The sequence below is a fragment of the Eumetopias jubatus genome, unplaced genomic scaffold, assembly GCF_037043125.1.
Source record: "Eumetopias jubatus isolate StellerSeaLion01/CBP00866 unplaced genomic scaffold, mEumJub1_p1.0 scaffold_15, whole genome shotgun sequence".
NCBI lineage: Eukaryota > Metazoa > Chordata > Mammalia > Carnivora > Otariidae > Eumetopias > Eumetopias jubatus.
In genome coordinates, this window is record NW_028274821.1 from 57,872,321 (window position 1) to 57,894,268 (window position 21,948).

The 21,948-nt window shown below is 48.1% G+C and overlaps 2 protein-coding genes across 6 annotated transcripts in view; both read right to left on the bottom strand.

Moving 5' to 3' along the window:
* Positions 1 to 716: 716 nt before the first annotated feature.
* Positions 717 to 15,641, bottom strand: SPMIP6 (sperm microtubule inner protein 6). The gene is made up of 7 exons (XM_088018782.1): positions 15,472 to 15,641; positions 6,340 to 6,484; positions 3,950 to 4,062; positions 3,044 to 3,119; positions 2,600 to 2,834; positions 1,261 to 1,347; positions 717 to 822 (listed from the first exon to the last, which is right to left on the bottom strand). The coding sequence occupies exons 1-7, from the start codon at positions 15,604 to 15,606 to the stop codon at positions 717 to 719; spliced, it is 897 nt and encodes a 298-aa protein (XP_087874908.1). The 5' UTR covers positions 15,607 to 15,641.
* A 525-nt stretch (positions 15,642 to 16,166) lies between these two features.
* Positions 16,167 to 21,948, bottom strand: part of FAM219A (family with sequence similarity 219 member A) — a 52,640-nt gene continuing 46,858 nt past the window's right edge. For 3 of the 5 annotated variants that reach the window (XM_028115258.2, XM_028115259.2, XM_028115256.2), the window contains exons 3-6: positions 20,714 to 20,816; positions 20,406 to 20,486; positions 19,707 to 19,761; positions 16,167 to 19,136 (exon numbers count right to left, since the gene is read on the bottom strand). In XM_028115258.2, coding sequence (XP_027971059.1) covers positions 18,978 to 19,136; positions 19,707 to 19,761; positions 20,406 to 20,486; positions 20,714 to 20,816 — 398 coding nt within the window. In that variant the 3' untranslated portion in view covers positions 16,167 to 18,977. The remainder of the gene's footprint in view (positions 19,137 to 19,706; positions 19,762 to 20,405; positions 20,487 to 20,713; positions 20,817 to 21,948) is intronic. The other 2 variants (XM_028115260.2, XM_028115257.2) reach the window with 1 other exon arrangement.

Consider the following 21,948-nt stretch of genomic DNA (forward strand, 5'->3'; position numbering starts at 1 on the left):
CACACCCTGTGGTGATACCGTTAGAGGTGGCAAATGTGCCCCGCCATACCCCTGCTCCGTCCGAGGAGGAGTTGGGTGCAAAAATACTAAAGATCCCAGAGATTCCAGAACATCTCACCTCTTATTTCTGGAGGGACAGAGAAAGAGGGCTTTGCTTTGTAATTTGAAATTTCTTAGTCATGAAACCCTCCAAAATTATGTTTTAGACTCTTGAACTTGGGTAAGGGAGGGCAGCAAGGATGTCTGAACGTAGACTTTTTCAGGGCTGTGATGGAGACTCTGGGAACAGAGATCAAGAACTTTGGGTACAGGGACAGGTCTCTGACTGCAGAATGGAAGACTGCATCTACTGAGATGGGGGGTGAGGGAACATCTAGGTCTGGGGGATACTGAACAAATGTCAGCTGGAGGGTCCTCTTGGGGTGGCCCTGCATGGCTAGGTAGACCCATTAATTTGGGTGGAGGGAGGACACCAACCATTGTTATGTGTCAGGAGGGCACTCAGGACCACCCAAGGGAAGTACTGAGATGATGAGGGCAAGAAGGGCTCAGGGCAGGATGACTAAGAAAATGTACCTCAGTTGAAGGGGCTTGGCAGGGGCCTGAGTGACTGGCTCCTCACTGCCAGATCTTGTGGGGGTAAGGACACAGGAGGCAGCCTTTGGGGTGAAGAGTTTATTTACTGCTCAGCCCTCTTGGCCCCGCCAGCCTGGGGTCTACCAGCAGTAGCAGTCAGGATAGGTTTCAGACACAAACTCAGGGTGGACGACATAGTTGTTTCTCTGGGGGCCACCGGTCTTCTTGAAGTGGCTTGTGTCCCATCTGTGGGGAGAAATGGGTCAGCCCTTTTGGACCTTCATACGTCTGATTCCAATTCTCAATGCTAACGGTATCCGAACATTTTGCCCTTAATATTGACCCCATGCTCCAAACTGACCTCCTGAGACCTCAGGTTCTACTGTTAAATTTCTGATTCCCAATACTGGCTCCATAACATTAATTTCTCATCCTTTACTTCAAGCCCTGAACCTAATGCCATGATCTCCTGACTCTGAGCCCCACTGCCAACCTGTAACCCTTGGAGGTCAGCCTCAACGCCCTCTCATGGAAGGTGCTCCATTCCTTTGCCAGCTTTGACGACCCCATGACACTACCGCCCCCTGGTGGCGTTTTCTAGTCAGTGCATCGCAGTGGACAGTTCCTGCCCCAACTCGTCCCCGCCTTCCCCGCGGCGCCAAACGCCATTTGCGCTGGACTTACCTAAGGTTCGGACAAGGGTAGTATGACGGCGGGGGAGTTATAACAGCACATTGCATTCCGGGCCGGTGCTCGTAGGTCAGTACACTCCTGGAGGAGGAAGTGGTGGTCAGGGAGAGGTCGGGCCTCAAAACCCAGACTAGGGCTCTGAGCGGCGCTCTTCCCCTCGGGCCTCTTGGCCCTTCAACACCCCATCGAAGCTTCCCCTGTGGGAAGATACCTGAAAGTCCCTATCCTCGTTAGGCCTGGTTTCCGCCGCCCAGGCTGGGCTGTGGGAGTACACTGGACTGGGGGGTGGGGGTGGGGGGGTCGGGCTCCAGTCGTTGAAGAGCTGGGAGCTCCCGGGTCCTCTCCACTGGAGGTCAATTATTCCAGCACTAACGACATTTCTAAGGCTCAGGCACTTTCTCGCTCCGCCCTGCCCTTGTGACGGATGAGACTCTGTCTCGCACAATTAATCAGACTTTCTACCCGGGGAAGGGCGGGGGTAATCACCGTGGGGTAGGGGCAGGATCTAGGAACACTCCACCACCCACCCACCCCCACTTCCCCCCGCCCCGCCACCTTCCTCCACAAGCTCTCTAGACCGACGCGGACTTTGGAGTTCTCCCAGGCTCGGCCCGCCTTGACTGCCACCTGGTGCAGGGGGAAGGTTGCGCCGCAGTCTGGGTTGTAGCTGAGGGCTTGGGCCTCAGTTTCCTCAGCAGTAACACGCTAGGCTGTCCACCTTCAGAGGTGGTGTGGGGCTCTAAAGCCAGGACCCCTCTGGTAATACGGTTACCATTTCCTTGCTCACATAACACCCGGCAATGACCCTGCCCATTATAGACGGTGACCTGAGACCCAGGAATAGAAGGCGCTTTTTTGAGGACACCTGGCACTCCAGAGGCTAGAACCTGCGTCTCTAGGGCCCTCCAGGTAGGGAACCAGGTGTGTGAAAGGGATGTGACTGGTGTGTGGGGTTTCTTCCTCAAAACAAACAAACAAACAAAAAACAAAAAACCCCCACCTTCTGGCGGGGCCTCCAGAGCTAGGTTGACCTTGAGCCCAGTTCCGGACGGACAGGACCGGGAACCTGGGGGAATCTTAATGCAGGTTCTCCGGTCTCAGCGGTCAGCTCAGGCCCTGGGCCCGGAGGGCGAGACAGGGCAGGGCCCAGTAAGGGGATAGAGGCGGCGGGAGTTGGGGTAGGGTCTGGCATAGAGGCAGAGCAGAGCTGGAACTGGTGAGGGATGGGGCGCGCACAGCTGGGGTGAGGCTGGACTCGCGGGGGTAGGGTGGGGTGGGATGGGGGGGCTTGTTGGGGGCGGGGCCTGCCTAAGGAGGGAGCGTCCCTGCGAACCTTACAGTCGGCTGCTCTGTGCACAAAGGCCGGAAGCGGCGTTCCGTGCAGGGTGCTCCGGTGACGTAGTAGTCCATCCCACGTAGACAGTAGTGGCGGCCCGAGCAAGGGCTTTCATAACCCTGGAAGGGCAGGCGGCGGGGCAGAGGATCCACGCACCCGCATCGGGGCGTGATCTGCGGCAGCAGCTGGTTCCGTGACAGCGAGTTCAACATGTTCACCACCACCTCGCGCTCTGCACCCGCGGACCCAAGCCGGGGAGACCCGGTTACAGTTACAGGAAAGGGAAGGGACAGGGTCAGAGATAGGAAGAGATGGAAACAAAAACAGGGACAGATAGAGGAGACAGGGTTACACCCCCCTATCTTTGGCTTCTGCCACATCCCCCAGGTCCCATCCCATCGTCCTTCTGGTCTACCCCACTACTGCCCCACCAACTGTTACCATAGGCGTTGAGTCGTTCCGGCTTAGGAGGGCACTGCAAAGGCATTCCTCGAACAGCTGTCTCCATTCCCGCCTCCTGGAAGTGGCACACATGCTACCTCAAACTCTGACCTGGAAGAGTTCCTCCTTTTGGGGGTCCTCCCTGAACACCCAGACCAGTCCCAGGCTGTGTCTTCTCCTGCCCTCCAGATGCTCCCCTACTCTCCCAGGCTCGGAGTGTTTAGGGTTGTCACCGGGAAATGCAACGCGGTTACTCCGCCTCCAGGCTTGGGGAAAGGGGATAGGAAGGAAAGGAAATGAAGCTATAGGTGGATGGGGTCTGGAACTAGGCCTCAGGCACCCCTGCCTCAGCGTTTGCCTTTGCTTTTACCTCTCTTTGTCTAGCTGACTCTGTGTAGTTATGTCTTGGAGTGTCTCTAATTGGGGAGACGTAGTGTCAATATTATAATATTGCCTGCCCATCAGAATCACCTGGAGGACTTGTGAAAAATCCTGACTCTTGAAGTTCTGATTCAAAAGGGTTCAGTCAACCCAAGGTCAGCCATCAGCTACAGTTAAGAACCTCTGCTCTGGCCTCCCATCCTCTCAAATTTCCTCTTTCCTCTGGCCTGGGCCTGCAGCTGGGCTCCTTCCTATCTCCTTGGAAGACTCTCCTATTATCTATCTGCGCTGCAACGGGGTGGCCTTGCTTTCCCTTCTCTTGTCCTTGCTCACATCACAAAGGAAGGAGAGTGGAGCAGGTAGGCTCAACCTATCATTAGCCAGACCATGTGGGAAGGGGCCAGGTGGCAAGCTTCAGGAAGGTAGCAAGTCAGGGAGTGCACACTCACTGTGACCCCACTCACTGGTTTAGCAGTGGAGGGAGATGTGTGTCCCAGACCCCAGGCGTCTGGTCACAGTAGATACCTTAGTTAGCTGGGGAAGGCACGTGGTATATTTGTTCCAGCCGGTGCAGTTGTAAGGTCCCATCCTCCATGTGTTATACCAGTCACCACATAGGTAGTATGGGGTCCATTTGTCTATTTGATAATAGAGGTGGAAACACAAAACACTGTTACTCCTTATTCTACCCCAGGATCTGGGTCCCCCTAGATGTTTCTCCTCTGATCCCCAGCACAAAGCTGGACTCTTACTAATATCCCTCAGGCCAGTCAAGCCCAGCTTGGCCCCAGATTTACACACTGAGATGCAGCCCATTTCTCACCTAGGGCAAGTTTCTGAGTAGGGTCTGGATCCTTTGAGCTGATCACTTTGCATCCTGGGACCACCTTTTCTGAATCAGCCAACTTAAAAATGGATCTTCTTCCTCTTTCCTCCCTCTCATCGTCCACATCCAGGGTCCAAAGTTTGCTTATTCTGCCTCCTTAAAATCACTTGAAGCTATCCCCTCTTCTCATCTCCCATGATCTCACCCCTGTATCTTTGCAGTGCCATAACGAGGAGACAATATCATGTCATGGTTAATAGAATGGACTTCACAGACATTTGGGGTTCAAATCTCAGCTCTGCCCAATAGCTCTGTATGAACTTGACTGAATTAATTAATTTCACTGTGTCTCAATCTCCTCAATTTTAAAATGGGGGTAATAGTACTATCTACCTCATAGATTGTTGTGAGATTTAAATGAGTTAATACATGTAAAACACTTAGAACAATGCCTGGCACATAGAAAACATTTACTACTATTGGCCTACTAACCTCCCTACCTCCTTTTGAAATTGTACAATCCGATCTCTACATAGATTTTCACAAATGAAATTCTGACCATGACACTTCCTTACTTAAAATCCTCCAAAGCCCCACCCACCCAGTCATCTAAGTCTGTCCTGAAGACCCTCCATGATCTACTACCCTGACAGTCTGAAAGAACACATGCGCAAGACACGAGGAAAGGAGGTCTAGGAGCCCTAGAGGAAGAGCAGGTGTATATATGTGTGGGGCAGGGTGTTGGGATTTGGAGTTCTGGATTGGTGAATTGGACATATTAAGTTTGAGGTGTTTGGGGACATTCAGGTAAAGTTGACCATAATCAGATGGAGAGTGGAATTCTAGTGAGAGGTCAAGGGTAGAAATAAAGACTTAGAGTTGTCGGTTAAGACACTGGTTAGACAAAATGGTCTCAGGAGAAGAATAAGGAGAGAAAGGAGAGAAGAGAGCTCAGATTAGCACCCTGAGGAACCCCACATTTCCAGAATGGGGGAAAAAGAGACCTCAGAGAAGCTGAGGAAGGAAGGAGTATCAAGAAATAGAGGGATCCTGAGTGGTTCAGTCGGTTAAGCGTCTGCCTTCAGCTCAGGTCATGATCCCGGAGTCCCAGGATGGAGTCCCACATTGGGCTCCCTGCTCAGTGGGGAGTCTGCTTCTCCCTCTGCCCTTCACCCCTCTGTTGGTTTGTTGCTCTGTTGCTCTCTCTCTCTCCCAAATAAATAAATAAAATCTTAAAAAAAAAAGTAGAGTGGTCAGAGCGTGAAATGCATAATGTAGGTCTCATTAATTGAAGAGTCCCATGGATGCAGTAATTAAAACTATACAAGAGCAGTTTTAATGTTTGAATGTAGGAGATACAGACTCCCAATTTCAACTGGATAAATATTTATCATCAATTAATTCAATAAACACTTATGAGGCCTGGTTATACTAGATGGAGGGGCACAGCTGTGAATAAGAAAAGACTCTGCTCTTTTGGAATGTACAGAGACATCACAAACACCTAACCAAATGGGAAAGATAATTTCTCATAAGGTGTAACAAGGAGTGAGGAAGTACAGACTGTGAGTATAGACTATGTTTCTAAGAATCTTGGCTGTGAAGGGGAGGAGCAAGAGAGAATTTTTAGGCAGGAAGGGGTTAGAAAATGCTTCCAGGTCAAGGGGAAAGAGGTGTGGTGGGGCAGAGAGATGCAGGAGAGATGGAGAAACTGATGGAACAGGGTCACTAAGAAGATGGGAAAAGATACCCCTGGAATATACCTGGAGGGATTTGTTTGGAAGAGGTTAATATTCCCTCCATCTCTTTAGGGCTAGGACCCAGGCCTCTTCCAGTTCTTTGGCACAAATAGGAAACTCCCAAAAGGCAGGGCCTGGATCTCCTCCTTCAGGGTCAGGGTTAGGGTCAGGTCAGGTGGTTGGGAGTCAAGCTGGACTGGAGATGATTGGAGAAGCCCAGATTATGGGTGGGGATAAAGTTGATATGGGATCAGGGTGGAGGTCTGGATTCAAGTTGGGCTCAGGTTAAGGGTCATCGTTGAATTCTCTGAGTGGGGTCATTGTTGGGTAGGTAAGGGGTGAGGTCCTACCTTCCTCTTGACAGAGCCAGTATTTCTCAGGAAAGTAGGGGTGGCCTGGTATGGAACCCTTATAGCTGTAGTCCTGCACGGCACATTTGACCGTCTTCTGCAGGGCTTCAGGATCCTCGTGGCGCTGCATGGTCTGAGTCAGGCCCTGGGCAAGGGGAGAGGGGAGGAGAGGAAATGACTAAGTGCATAAAGGTCCCAGCTTTGGTGTCCTGCTGGACCCAGATCCAGCCCCTATGGAGAAAGTCTGCCCAGTTGGGTGTCCTCCCTATGCCAGAGGAATCCCCATGCCAGCCTTGGCCCCCTCTGCATAGTTCTTTGTTTGAATCACACTTTCTTCCTTTCTTTCTATCCAAGGCTAGGGCTTGGAGCCAGGCATTTGTCCTCAGAGTGCTTTTCTGATGTTTTCATTTCTGTCCTTTCCTTGACTGGGAGCTCTTTAAGGGCAGAGCTGGGTGTTCCTGTTTCCTTGCAGACTGTGTGCTATCTGGGAGCAGGGCCTGGGTCTCCCCAAACAGACCAACAGTGCTCTGGTATAACCTGGAGCCTCAGGAAAGCCTGGCTGCCCTGGGAGCCAGCTGCCTTATGCAGGTGTTTTGGAAGGGAGCGCTCTCTGGGAATTTGGCACCTTGAAGGAGATGAAGGATGGGGCTGGAGGGACATCTAATTTAAAATCTCATTCTTAAGGGTGCCTGGGTGGCCCAGTCATTGGGTGTCTGCCTTCGGCTCAGGACATGGTCCCAAGAGTCCTGGGATCGAGCCCCACGTGGGCTCAACGGGGAGCCTGCTTCTCCCTCCTCCTCCGCCTGCAGCTCCTCCTGCTTGTGCTCACTCTCTCTCTCTCTCTCTCTGTCAAATAAATAAATAAATAAAATCTTTAAAAAAAAAGAAAAAATAAATCAATGAGAGGATTTAAAAAAAAAATCTAATTCCCTGACTCCAACCTGACCCTGATTCTACTGTGGCTCTGATCTTGACACCAATATCACCCTTGACTCTGACACTCACTTTGCCCTCGTTCTTATCCTACCCTGACCTTTTTCCTGATCTTGGTTCAGGCCCTGGGTTCCTCTGCTTCTTGGGGTTTACCTTGTCTTAGCTCCTTCAATCCCTTATTGGGCTAGATCTGTGGAATTCCTGATTAAGACCTACCTCTGGAGCTCCCTTGTCCTCAGCTGAGGGCAGAATGAATGCCAAGTTAGCTGTAAACCAATACATCTCTGCAAGCAGCTGGTGTAAAAAGGCAGCTGGGTCATAGGGGTGGGACACCCGGCAAAGTCAGAGACTAGAAGGGACTTCCTCATAGTGGACAGCAAGGTGCTGGGGTGGTGACACAGCTACCCTCATTTCCCCCTTACGATCTAAAGAGCAAAGGCTTCTCTTGGCCAAGAGGAGACCTGGTGCCCCTACTGCCCTGAAAGCCCCTCAGCTGAGGGGTTTATTGGATCTCTGTGCCCAGCTGAGGTTTTGTTTTTTGGGCAGATCCTGCACAGTCATACTCCATATAGGTGAAAGAGCCACATGACTTGGCATTCCCTTGACCTTTACACACACACACACACACACACACACACACACACACACACACACACCCAGTCATTTAGGAGAACTCATAGACGTCATCAATTTTCCCCTTAGCGACTTTCCTCAAATGTCTGTATCTTTGATTGTCAGCTCATGGTTAGGAGTAGGAGACTAAAAAAGCTTAGTGGAGGCTCTGAGCTGTTTATGGGTGGGCTTTGTCAACCAAGAGCATCATTGTAGGATTGTCTGGCTAAACCTATTTTTGTCAAATTCTGTCAGTATCTGTAGGTCTTCCCTCTTAGGCTGATCAGATTCTTCAGGAGACACTCTCAATTTTTGGCCTCCGGGTAGTGGCCTGGCTACCAGTGTTCTGAGAATCTAGTGGGGAAGAGGATTGTGGGGGGGTGGTGCTGGCATTCAGTATATGGAGGTTCACCTGTATTCAGCATGGTACCCTGCCCTCAGCTGGGCCTGGTATCCCCAGTCCTGAGATCCTTGCCAAAAAAATTAGCCTTCTGATTTTTGCAGAGATGGGACGGGCAGTCACCCCGTGGCATGGAATAGAAGAGGGGATTAGCGGGCTTAACTGATTTTTAAAAAAAATATATTTAAAAAATTATTTATTTGAGAGAGAAAGAGCGTGCCCACGAGTTGGGAGGGGTGGGAGAGGAGCAGAGGGCGAAGCAGACTCCCTTCTGAGCAGGGAGCTGGATGGGGGGCTTGATGCGATGTGGGGCTCAGTTGAGGGGCTGGATCTCAGGACCCCAAGATCACGACCTGACCCGAAGGCAGCTGCTTAACTGACTGAGCCACCGAGGCGCCCCGGTTTAACTGCTTCTTAAACAGCTTTCAAATCATCCTTATTTTAGCTGTAGTCCTGTCCTAGCTTCGGTTCCAGAGAAGCCTAGTATTACCAATTCCTGAGCCTTTTTGAAAATTCTGCAGTTTTAGTTGAATTATGTCTTGTGTTTCCCACTGATGGCTTTGGATTCAGCTTTCTCAGATCTGCTGTCAGGTACTAGTTATTGATCATACTTTCTAGCTTCTGAAATTTTGTAGCCATTGTCCTTTCTCTCTCACTAGTCTTGTGAGTTTATGTGTCAAATATCCATTTACAGGTGTTCTAAAGGGTTTCAGGAGAGAGTCAAAATACATATGTTCAATTTCAACCCAGAAAATTATAGTTGTATATTCTATACACTAATCTTTTGTCAATTACATGTTGCAAATATCTTCTCTCAGTTTGTGGCTTGTATCTTCATTTTCTTTATAGTGTCTTTTGATGAAAAGTTCTTAATTTTTTTAAATTTTTTTATTGTTATATTAATCACCATACATTACATCATTAGTTTTTGATGTAAGAAGTTCTTAATTTTAACATATATGAATTTATTAATCTCTTATGTAGTACTTTTGTGACTTGTTTAATAAATACAACTATACTCTAAGATAAGGGAGATAATGTCCTATATTTTCTTCTAAAAGCAAATAGTTTTACTTTCCATAGTTAAGTCTTTAATCTGTCAGGAGTTGCTATTGGTGTGAGTTAGGGATCAGTTTTCTTTTTATCCATCTGGATAACCAACTGTCCCATTGAATAGTCTATGTCTCCCTCCGCTCCCCACCCCCGCACCAATATATAATGCTATTCCAATTCTGATATATCTTTTTCCCATAGTTTTACTTTCAGTCATCTCTGTTGTATATTGTTCCATATATATATGTCCCCATATCTGATCTGTTTCATTCTCTATCAGTCAATTTGGCTATTCCTACAGTAATACTATGCTTTATAAATGTTAGTCACTCTTCCTATCTACATGCATGTTATACCTCTCCGTTTACTTTTTTAATCAAAGTTTTATATTATCCATAGAGTTTTATACACATTGTTAGATCTCTACTTACTGTTGTTTTTTGCTAGAATGATATAGGTGTGTGTGTGTGTATTTTATTTTTTAAAATTATGCTTCCTGGGTCACCTGGCTGCCTCAGTTGGAAGAGCATGCGACTCTTGATCTCGGGGTCTTGAGTTTGAGCCCCATGTTGGGTGTAGAGAGTACTTAAAATGAATAAATAAATTAAAACTTAAAAAAATAAAATTATGTTTCCTAAATATTTGCTGTTGAGGTAAAGAAATGTGATTGACTTTTTATCTTATATTCAGCCAACTTTCTAAATTCTTATTCTAATAATTTGTAGATGCTACGTACACAACTGTATTGTCTGTGAATAATAAGTTTTTTGTATTCCTTTCTTACCCTTGTATCTTACATGATATTGTTTTCCAAAATACAACTTATCTGATATTGTTTTCTAAATTTTGGCACTTTCCTTAAATTTAACAAATTAAAAATCATAATTATTTTCCATTGACATTGGTTGCTTAAATTTAACTCACGTTTACCGATTTCTTAGCTCATCATTCGTTCTTGCATCTCAGACCTTCCTTTTGTGATCACTTTCCTTCTCCCCAAAGTATATCCTTTAGAAGTTCCTTTATTACAGGTCTGATGGTAGTAAACATTTTCATTTTGTTTGCTGTAAATGTCTTTATCTTTCTTTTGTTCTTGAAAGAAAGATACTTTGGGCACCTGGGTGGCTCACTCAGTTGAGTGTCTGCCTTTTGCTCAGGTCGTGATCTCTAGGTCCTGGGATCCAGCCCCAGCGTTGGGTTCCCTGCTCAGTGGGGAGTCTGCTTCTCCCTCTCCCTCTGCCCTCCTCCCTGCTCGTGCTCTCTCTCGCTCTCTCTCTCAAATAAAGATCTTAAAAATAAAAAAAGGAAGATACTTTGAAAACAATTTTTCTCTGCCTGTTTTTAAGGTCATCTCTTAAGCTGGTGTTGGACAGTTCCACTGTGAGATACCGATGTGTGAAATTCCTTCTATTTATTCTATATCTGTGGATTCATTTATTTTATTAGTTCTGGAAAATATGGAGCCTTTTTCTCTTCAGATAATGCCTATTCTCCTTTCTGCTCTATCCTTCTGGGACTCTGAGTAGATGTGTATGAGATCTTCTCCTTCTGTCTTTCATATTGCCTACTGTTTTTTTTTTCATATTTTTTTAACCACTTGGTCTCTGTGCTGCATTCTGGGAAATGTCTTTCACTCTTTCATTTCACTAATACTCTTTTTTTTAAGTTTTTATTTTAATTCCAGTTAGTTAACAGTATTATATTAGTTTCATTTGTACAATATAGTGATTCAACAATTCCATACATCACCCAGTGCTCATCACAAGTGCACTCCTTAATCCCCATCACCGATTTCACCCATCCCCCCACCCACCTCCCCTATGGTTACCATCGGTTTGTTCTCTATAGTTAAGAATCTGTTTCTTGGTTTGTCTGTCTGTCTCTCTTTTTGTTTTAAGATTTTATTTATTTATTTGAGAGAGAGACAGAGCATGAGCAGGGGAAGGGGCAGAGAGAGAGAGGGAGAAACAGACTCCCCTGCTGAGCAGGGAGCTTGACGTGGGGCTTGATCCTAGGACTCTGGGATCCTGGCCTGATTGAAGGCAGATGCTTAACCAACTGAGCCACCCAGGTGCCCCCGTTTCTCTCTCTTTTTTCCCCTTTGTTCATTTGTTTTGTTTCTTAAATTCCACGTGTGAAATCATACGGCATTTGTCTTTCTCTGACTTATTTCATTTAGCATTATACTCTCTTGCTCCGTAAATGTCGTTGCAAATGGCAAGATTTCATTCTTTTTTATGGCTGAATAACATTCCATTGTATACATATACACTTCATCTTCTTTATCCCTTCATCAGTTAGTGGACACTTGGCTGCTTCCATATCTTGGCTATTGTAAATAATACTGCTATGAACATAGGGGTTCATGTATCCCTTTGAATTAGGGTTTTTGTGTTCTTTAGGTAAATACCTAGTAGTGAGATTGCTGGATTGTAGGGTAGTTCTATTTTTAACTTTTTGAGGAAACTCCATACTGTTTTCCAGAGTGGCTGTACCAGTTTGCATTTCCACCAACAGTGTAAGGGGGTTCCCCTTTCTCCACATCTTCACCAACACCTGGTGTTTCTTGTGTTGTTGATTTTAGCCATTCTGACAGGTGTGGGGTGATAGCTCTTTGTTTTTTGATTTGCATTTCCCTACTGGTAAGTGATGATGAACAGCTTTTCATGTGTCTGTTGGCCATCTGTATATCTTCTTTGAAGAAATATCTGTTCATGTCTTCTGCCCATTTTATTTTATTTGAGAAAGAGAGAGAGAGAGAATGGGGGAGGGCAGAGGGAGAGGGAGAGAGAATTTTAAGCAGGCTCCCCACCGAGTACACAGCCTGATTCGGGACTTGATCTCATGACCCTGAGATCGTGATCTGAGCCAAAATCAAGTCAGACATTTAAGTGCCTGCGCGACCCACGTGCCCCTCTTCTGCCCGTTTTTAAAATTAGATTATGTTTTTTGGGTGGTTGAGTCTTCTAAGTTTTTTTATATATTTTGAATACTAACCCTTTATTGGATATATCATTTGCAAATATCTTCTCCCATTCCCTAGGTGGCCTTTTAGTTTTCTTGGTTGTTTCCTTTGCCACGCAGAAGCTTTTTACCTTGATGTAGACTAATAGTTTACTTTTGATTTTGTGCAAGGAATGTCTTTCCATTTCTTTGTGTCATCTCACTGACACTCTTAAGCTATGTCTAATCTGCCCTTTGACCCATCTACTGAGGTTTTGGTTTTAACACACATATTTTTTATTTCTAAAATTTCTATTTACTTTTTTTTTTTTTACATTTGTCTGGTCTTTAAAAAATATAATCACTTGCTTGCTCATTTTGATGATTTCACTTCATTTTTTAAAAATGCATAATAATTATTTTGTATTCTTTAACTGTTAATTCCAATATCTGAAGTCCTTAGAGGTTTTAGTCTGTTGTTTGTTATTTCTGCTGACTGTCAATATAGTGGTTTGTTTCCTTATACCTCTTATTGCAAACTCAGATTTGATTGGCCGTACTGTGAAGGATACCTGGAAACCTACATTGAGGGTATTTTCTACTACGGAGGATACACATTCTTTGTGTGTGTGTGTGTGTGTGTGTGTGTGTGTGTGTGTGTGTGTGGTGGGGGCAGGGAGCCAGAGACCACTAAACTTTCTGGTTCATTTTGGAGTTTAAGATTTAGTTTCTTCACCTCACTTAAAGCTTAGACTCCTGCTTGTAGTGCTGTTATTGGCATTCATTCTCAGGGCATCCTAAGTATACTTACCACTCACCTCCATGAGAGTCCAGAAAAAAATAAAAGTAAATTTTTATGCAAGACCTAGTTGTTTTGAAGCAGGAGGGCCCTTGAGAGTATGCCTCATTCTTCATTCTTAATCCCACTGCTGTCTGGCTTTCACTTCTCTCCACTCACTGAAGCTGTCTGGCCAGATTGCTAAGGATTACTACATCCAAGAGATCCATGTCTGTGTTGACATTTGGCACTGATCTTTGTCTAAAATGCTGTCTTTGTTGGTTTCTCCTTGATTTTTCTCCTATCACCCGGTCTCCTTTTATGGCTCTTCTTCCTTTGCTTACCTCTTAAATAATCTGTGTTTTCCAAAGTCCATCCTTGACCTCTTTCTTATTTTTCCTTGGCAATCTCATACACTCCTATGGCTTTAGCTACTGCCTGTATGTTGATGATTTCAAAATTTGTATCTGTAGCCCAACCCTTTTCCCTCTGCTTCAGATTAAGTATATCCAACTACCTACTAGATATCTCCTGTTAGTCCTCGAATATTTTTGTCCCAAAATGAACTCCCAATCTTCTTCTAATCTGCAATTCCAAATCTCAGAACTACTATTCCTCTAGTTGCCAGAGCCCTAAACCCAGGAGTCATCCTAATCTCTCCTCTCTTCTTCATACCCAGATGGTGACCAAGATCTACTGATCTACTTCTTAAAATTCCCTCCTATTGAATGTCAAAAAGCAGGCAGGCACTCTCATATTTTTTTGGTGGGCATGTAAATTATAACCCTTATTACAGCAATTTGAAGTGTATATCAAAAGTTTTCAAAGTGTGCATATCCTTTCTCCCAACAATTTCATGTCTAGTAATATATCCTAAGGAGATAGTTGATGTCTACAGATGTACACAAATGATTGTACTAGCAACATTTTGTAAATAACCTAAATTTCCAATAAGATTCCTTAAACATAATTTGGTACATTCATAAAATACCATAGTCATTAAAATGACATTATAGAATATTTTTACACAAAAAAATGTACCTGATATGTGGTTATATGCAAAGAGCAAGATTCAGAGTGTTAGTATACAATGTGATGCCTTTTCATAAAAAATGTTTGCTTCTTAAAATGGCATATAATAATAAATTAACAATGGTTAATTTGGGTGGTGAGATCATAGCCCTTTTTTCTTTGTGCTTCTCTGAGTTATCCCAATTTTCTGCATTGAGCATGTATTTATTTTATAATTATAAACATTATTTAAAAAATTCTCTTCTATTCAAAAAATTCCCTTTTCACTGCCACAGTCTCTCCTTATCTCTCACCTACATCCTCCTTTCCTTATTCTTCACCACTGCACTGGGCTTCCTGCCCTGAGCCCCAGCCCCTCCAATCTCCTGCCACTGTGGCTCTTCTCACCATTGGGCTGGCCTCTCCCTCTGCTCCAGTTCTTAATTCCTGGTGGATCCTTGTCCGTAGGCTGCCCTTTCCCCTGATTCTTTTCTGTTGGAAGCCTCCTCCCTCAAGATCTCTTAGTAGACCTGCTCTTCAAGAACCAGGAATGCTCTCCTGATTTTCCAGCTCTTGTATAAGTACATCCACTGGGCAACCCTATTTTGTTCACTTGTCTTCTGAGAGCTCTTCACAGGCACAGCCAGGCTTTTCATTGTTGTATCTGCATTGTGCCTGGCACATGTAGATACTTCCCACTTGTTGGACGGTACACACAGATAAATTCCCTTGGGCAGAGTCACAAGTAGACTCACAGATCTTGTCTCCATTTTGTGAATGCTGCACAGACCCACTTGGCCACTCATCTTCAAGTACAGACATACAGACACAAGAAGACTATAATATATATGCATGAAAACATGCCTACAGCACATTTTCTGGCATATCCCACAGGCAGCCTCAGGGCCTTTGCATTTTCTGATCACTCTGCCTAGAACCCTAGTCTGTCAGCTAGCTCTTCATGGGGTAGTTCTCTCATCTTTCTGGTCTCTGCTCAATGTCACCGTGAGAGAGAGGTCTTCCATAACCTCCCTATCTAAGTAGCTCTGCCTGGTTACTTTCCATTTCCATTACCCTGTTTATTTCCTATACAGCATTTTGGATAATTTATAAAACTTGTTTATTTTTTGATAATTATTTGTCTCTCTCCACCTCCTACCCTAGTGGAGTAGGAGGGCACCATGAGGGCAGAATTTTGTACTGTTTTATATATTATTATAAATTCCATGCCTAGGCAAATGAATAAAATCCATACATGCATGCGTGTGTGCACGGGCACGCACACGCACACATACATAGCTACAAATAATTACAAACACATAATGACAACCACACACTACCAGTCATTCAGACACACATGACCATTCATTCTGGCCTGTCCACCCACCCAGCCTCTACTTACCGGCGTCACAAACTTGTTGGCTTCCCAGGCCCACAGAGGTGGGTCTTTATAGACCTCCTTGATAGAGGTAGGAGCCCTGTAGGAGTCACTGTAGGTGCTGATGGGGGTCTTGGTCTTGCGGGAGAAGAGGAACATAGTGAGGTCTAGGGGATGCCGTGGTGGGCTCTACCTACCAAGGGCTCCTGTAAGACATCAGTGACCACCCCCTCTGCCAGAAAGCCCACACCTCCAGCCTGGCAGGTGCCCCTAGCTGCTGTGACCCCCTCCTATGGAGGATCTCTCAGCTGCCCTCCCTCACAACCTTCCTGCTCCTACCCCACCCTGCTTCTTTCACTAGGATGGGCACTGCCCATTATGATATCACCTGGCTCAGCCCCATCCCTGGGGAGGTGAGGAGATTCAATTCCCTTCCTACCCTCAGCCTCTTCCTGCCTCGAGCCTCTCAAAACAGTCCAATTTCCAAGAGTTCAGAGGGTCCCTGGAGTTCATCTATGCCAAACTTCTCACTTTGATGAAGAGAAATGGAGGTTCTGAGACATCAAGTGACTTGTCCAGGGTCATGCAGCAGGTCAGTGGCAGGCCTGGCCTGGGAACCCATGAGTGGAAGCAGAGTGAAATGTGTATCCAGAGAATCAGTTCTCTCCCCTTCCCAGCCCACCTGCCTCTTGCCCGTGACCCAGGTAGGGAGCTGAGGCTGGCTTGTTTGATGCTTTTAATATCATTATTTGTGTTACACGATACACAACCAAGGATGATGGTCAATACTGCGATGGAAATGTTAAAAAAAAATATTATACACGGCTCATGTCTTCCACACACCTTCCTGGAAATAAATTAGTGAGCACGGAGAAACCTGGCTGGTTGGCAGCCAGAGCTGAGGGTAGAGGGAGTGTTAAGGCAGTATCTACAAGGGGGAAGGATAATGGGGAGGGGGGCAGGGGGCAAGCTAAGGCCTCAATTCCTCCCCTCCAACATCCCAGACAGGGAAGAAGGGACCCACACACTCTCCTAGACCCAGAAGGTGCTGGCTACCAGCTTCCTACTTCTCACCACCACTTGTACACTGCCTCAGTTGGAAGCCCTTGCCTGCCAGGGAACTAGTGTATCCTGTGGGCAGCGAGCTTTTCCCTGGTTCCTCAGGGCCAGAGAGGTCGAGCAGTGGGCCAGTCATAGAGCAAGTCAGCAGCAAAGGCAGTAGTCTAAATGAGCCCTCATGTGGGCCCTGCCCGGAAAAGAGAAGGTACCCATGTTCTAGATGGGTGAGTCAGGGAGCCCAGGGTAATGATAGTAGTGGTAGGAAGCTTGACTGTAGGGCCCAGCTGACGGGATGGGGATGCTGACCAGGGTGGCAGAGAGAGGTTCAGATGGGGGCCAGTATGGACCTTGTAGGCCCTGCAGGTGCTTTCTTTGTCCTTGCCTTCCTTTGGTGCTTTCTCATCACCTACCCAGGGTCCCTGCACTAGATGAGGTAGTGGAGGGTGGAGGAATTGAGGGTAGAAAGCTGCACCTCAACACTCTGGGGTTGGCAGCCTGGGGGTGTGGTGCATGGAGAGGGGCTACCCTTCCTAAGCCAACAGCCTTATTCTCTCTTCTCACTCCCCTCCCCTCCTTTCAGCTCCCATCTCCCAGGAATGGCAGACAGGGAGTGGGCCGTGGGGGTGTCCTCTGCACACTTGCAGCACATGAGTGATATATCTGAGTGGATACACCAGCATGTGTGGGGTGTCAGCATGGAGGAATGGGGAGTGTACACCCTGGTCCTGGGATATGAGGTTTGCGAGGCGTAAGACCTGAGCAGTCTTAGGCTCTCTGTGCTTTCATATTTTTTCATATGGGGGCAGGTCTCTATTGCCTAGTCCAGGGGTGTGGGGCTTAGTCACCTCCTCCCTCTCGGTTTTCATCCTCAGCTTTTCTGCCCTCTCCCTCCACACCAGCACCAGCAGAGAAGCAGCAGTACACAAACTCTGACTCACAGATGCCGCAGAGAGCTACACACACCACATATACCCCCACACATCCATGTTCACAGAATACACATGTATTCCCAAATAGATCCCAAGCACACACAGGCCCCTTAGGAACTTCCCCTTTCCTTTCCACACAGACACACAACTCAGGAAGTCCCATAGGTGTATTCAGAGACACACAGAGACCTGCCTACACACTTCCACAGAAATTTCTATGAAGAAATTCCTTCAGGTTTGAAAAGACCTTAGAAGTAATTTCAGACACCACTCATTTTACAGTTGAGGAAACGAAAGCCCAGAGAAACAACACAAGTGCTTGTTGAGATCACAGAGAGAGTGCTAGCACGAGGGCCACGCCCCCAGCTTCTGACTCCGGGCCAGGGCTCTGAGTTCAGTGCTGAGCAGCCTCTCACATCGTAACAGACCACACAGTCATTTTCCCGCTACGGACACTCACATCCATGACAGAACCAGACATCTGGAGAGACAGGCCCAACACAGAGACATAGACACATACCCTGACAGACAGACAGACAGACAGACAGACACACACACACACACACACACACACACACACACACATTCTGCCAAGTTCTCCCTACCATACACATACAACCACTCTTTTCTCCTAAGCTTGCCTCCTTGAAGATTCTTGCTGGGAAGCGGTGTCTGGGATCTTGCGCTGGAGGGAGATGGGAAGGGGGCATTCGAGGCCAGCCCTACCTCCTGCTTCCAGCCTGGGATGGAGACCAGTGAAGAAGCATGGGGGTGGGCAGAGCTGGCAGAGAAATAGATGCATTGGCTGGGGGTGGGTGAGGACAGATCATATCACCCCAAACTGGCCTGTCTCTAAGGCCTACCTTACCCTTCTCCACAGCCCAGAGAGCAAGGAAGGGGGTGAATGGGGCAAAGAGGAAGAAGAAGGCAGTGATTCTATGGGGGCGGGGGGGCAGTATCCCACCGGATAGCTTTGTCAGGCTTCCCATCTGGAGAGGAGGGTGAAACAAATAGTTACATGGGCCGGCGGGGGGGCGTGTGGAGGGGGCTCTGAGGTGCTGGGTCCCGCTCCCACTGCCCTGGGCCTTTCTCCCTCCCAGCCCCTTTCCTTATCTGGCTGGGGCTGGGGGGGGGCTCATGGCTTCGCTGGGGTGGGGCCAAGCCCCTGGCTTTGTGATCCCTACCCCCACTCATTAGTGTTGGCCTCCCTGCTGTCTAGTCCTTCCTCTCCCCCACTGGACTGCAGCTTTGGGGAGGGGGGCAGGGTGCTGGGCAAGGTCCCCCAAGTAACTGAACAAACAGCCCCCACCGCTCCTCAGCCCCCGGGGTGGAGAAAGACCCGGTTTTGGTTTCTCCGGCTCCATGAACACACAGAGGTACACGTCCTACCATAGGAGGAAGCAATGACTGTTACGAGGTTGGCGGCTGTAGGGGGCACAGGGGCCGGGGGCAGGCGGACAAGCTGGGGACGGGTTGGCCCCTGCCCTGTCCAACCTGGCCCACGGGGGGCCCTGCCCCGGGCGGCCGCAATGGCCCCTCCCGCTACTGAATATGGCAGGCGGTGGAGGACGTGGCCTGGCAGCACATGCAGGTGGGGTTCACGGACTTGGGGGGGATGAGGTCCAGGTCCTCGTCATCAGGGATCTCGTCTAACCGGTAGCCATCCTTCAGCAGCTGGATGTTCAAGTCTTGGTTGATCTGCTGTAGACAAAGGGGAAGGAGGTCAGGCTTGGGGCTATCCGGAGGCACCACCCACAGCCGGGTCGCATCCCCAGGCCATCTGCACCCCCCTTAGTCCCATCGCAGGTTACCGAAATGCCAAGCTTTGCCCCTTCTTAGGCCCCAGCTTCAGTTCTGGCCTCACTTCCTTACAGATCCATCCTTGAGGTCCCACCTCTCTACGAAGGGCATCCCATTCTAAGGGCAACTTCTGCCTCTATTTGGCTGGCCCCTATTTCAGGCCTAGTCCAATAAAGTATCACCTGGATTTCACACTCCATTCTGTTCAGGAGCCCTGTTCTAACCACAGGCTCAAGGCTTGCCCCTAAAACCGGGCTCCCCGCACTTGAGGCCAGTGTCTAAGGGCCTCCAGGTTCGATCCGACACTGTCCCATCCCAGGCCCCACCCCATTATGCCCCAACCCCATGGGGCTCCACCTAGCTTTGCCCATTGCTCCTTCAGGGTGTGATTTGGTGTTGGCCCCACCCCTTTTCCCGGATGGAGGTGGTCCTGCTCAGATGTGTCTAGGGTCCTAAGGAGTGGGGCCTCACCTCAGCAGAGGAGTAGCCAGAGGAGGAATATCTGGACATGTCAAAGTCATCATCGCTGGTGGTGGAACAAAAAAGACAGAGAAATGATTCCCTGATATTAAATAGAAAACTCCCTGTACCCCACCCCCTACCCCATCAGTCCAAACCTTCCCCCTCCCCCACACTTCCAAGTAAACAGCAGATTTAAATAAAAGATTGTGCTTGCTGTGCAAATGCCCAGCTTCCCTAGCCCCGCCCTTCTAAATGAATTGCCGCCTGGAACCTCCTTCTAAATAGAGCTGTTACATCCTTCACCCCCATTCCTCTCACCTTTTTTCTAGGCACAAATCCCCCTGACTTGTTGGGTTTTCCCAAAGTTCAAGTGTAGCCACGTGCGTTCTCAGCAGTCGGGCTCCTCCCTTAGAAGGAGCAGGACGGTGGACATTGCATCAGGGCCCGTTCAAGGGGCAGCAATCGCATCAGTCATCTCTGGACAGCATCAGACTGTGCCAGTCCCCCTTTCCTCTCCCTGCTCTTTCCTACTGCCAGACAAAAAAATTCCATTCCCTAGGGGATTCATCCTTGGAGGGCTCCTGGCTGCCTGAGGAACACCCCACATCCCAATTCTGACAATACAGCAGGTGTAGCCTCTACAGGCCACTTGTATGTTCATACAGGTTCCTATGGCTTGCCCGGCTGCCCCAGCATCCCTGTACACACCTGTCCGTGTCAAGGGCTACCAGTGGCTTCTCATCTGGGCTCTGGTCAAGCGAGGAGTAGCCTTTATTGGGGACGACCAGCCTGGGTAGAAAATTTAGGGGATTGGATTGGCAACTGGAGCGCATAGCCCAGTGAGGAACTGGACTGGGCCCTGACCCACCACTTCCCCCTGCCCCTTGGATCCTGTTGAGACTCTCTCCTCTCAGAAAGGAGCTGGGCCTGAGGAGGGGAGGGAAGAAGGAGAGGCATAGGACCAGCAGAAATAGATGTTGACTGGCAGGGTCCAGGTGGGGTAAGGGGGCCTCTACCTTGTCCGGGCCATGACATTGTTCTTCTTGGGTTGCTGGTTGACGGGGCTACCCATGCTGCCATTCTTCAGGGAGCCCTTCCGGGCCAGCTCCCGCTGCTTCTCTGCAGGAGAACATGGGAAGGAAGCTGTGTCCTGCTCCCAGGGCCATCCTACCTTACTGCTCAGAACTGACTGGGCTGGGCCTCCATTGTGAAACCCCTTCCTTCTCTAGGAGCCGAGGCAGGGATCCCAACTCCAGGCCCTGTTGCTTGGTGGAGACAGTACTCGGCCCTGCACAGCCTGAGGCAGATAGTAAAAGGCAACAGGAAGAGGCTGACCCCTGTCTTCCAGAAGCTGTACTCCCATGTGGGGCAGTTAGTGTATGCTTGATGCCAGAGAAAGGCTGGAGAGGGAGTGATGAAGCAGAAGGATGGAGAAGTCAGGGCTTCTTGCAGGTGATACCTTGAGCTGGAGGAGAGGAGGGCATTCTAGGAAGGAGGGATAGCATATACAAAAATGCATTTACAAGTGAGCAAAATAAGTATGGATCTAGATGGGATGGAGGGGTGAGGTTGGAGGGAGGTCAGTTTGGAAAAATAGGATACATTTGTTCAGTCATTTATTTATTTGCCATTCACCTTTATGTCTTAGATCCTGTGTTAAGGGGTTGGGGGCTCCCTCTGGTTACAAACAGAGCTTGAAGGCCTTGAATGCCAGACAAAGGAACTCAGGATTTTTGCAGAAGCCAAAGGAGCCACTGAAGTTGTGGAGTGGGAGGGGAAGAATGGGGCTAGTCGGGTGAAGGGCAAGAGGCTGGGGAGCTCCTCTGGCTATACTTGTGCCAGCCTTTGAGTTATCCAAGGCTCTAGAGTCTACCAGATCTATGGGGCTGGCCACCAGGTGACCCACTGTCTGGTATGTGACACTGTTACCAGTAGCCAGTAGCTGCCTGGGCCTTGGAGGGGGCCTGCCTACCCTTTCCTACTCATCTTAAGCCCCGATGTGGAAAAGGGAATGTTGGGTAGAAAAAGATGCTAGGGGAAAGCTCTCATAAAAAAAACACTAGCCCTAGAGAGGCAGGATGGAATGGGACTTTCCAGCTACTGTGACTCTGAAATTTCCCCTGACCTCCATGTCTCTTAGTTTCTCATCTCTCAGTCTCTGACCCTCTGTCTTTGCCACTGCTCCTCTGACTCGTTTTTTCCAGCTTCTTTCCAGCTGGCAGCAGCTGCCATGACCACTCCAGGACTCTAG

What these genes read in the sequence shown, in the direction of transcription:
- SPMIP6 (XM_088018782.1), bottom strand. Translation starts at nt 15,606, where the DNA reads ATGTTCCTCTTCTCCCGCAAGACCAAGACCCCCATCAGCACCTACAGT. An exon ending in CTGGCTCTGTCAAGAGGAAG is followed by an intron (nt 4,063 to 6,339) that starts GTAGGACCTCAC and finishes ATTATCAAATAG; the next exon opens with ACAAATGGACCCCATACTAC. An exon ending in ACAGAGCAGCCGACTGTAAG is followed by an intron (nt 1,348 to 2,599) that starts GTTCGCAGGGAC and finishes TTCCTCCTCCAG; the next exon opens with GAGTGTACTGACCTACGAGC.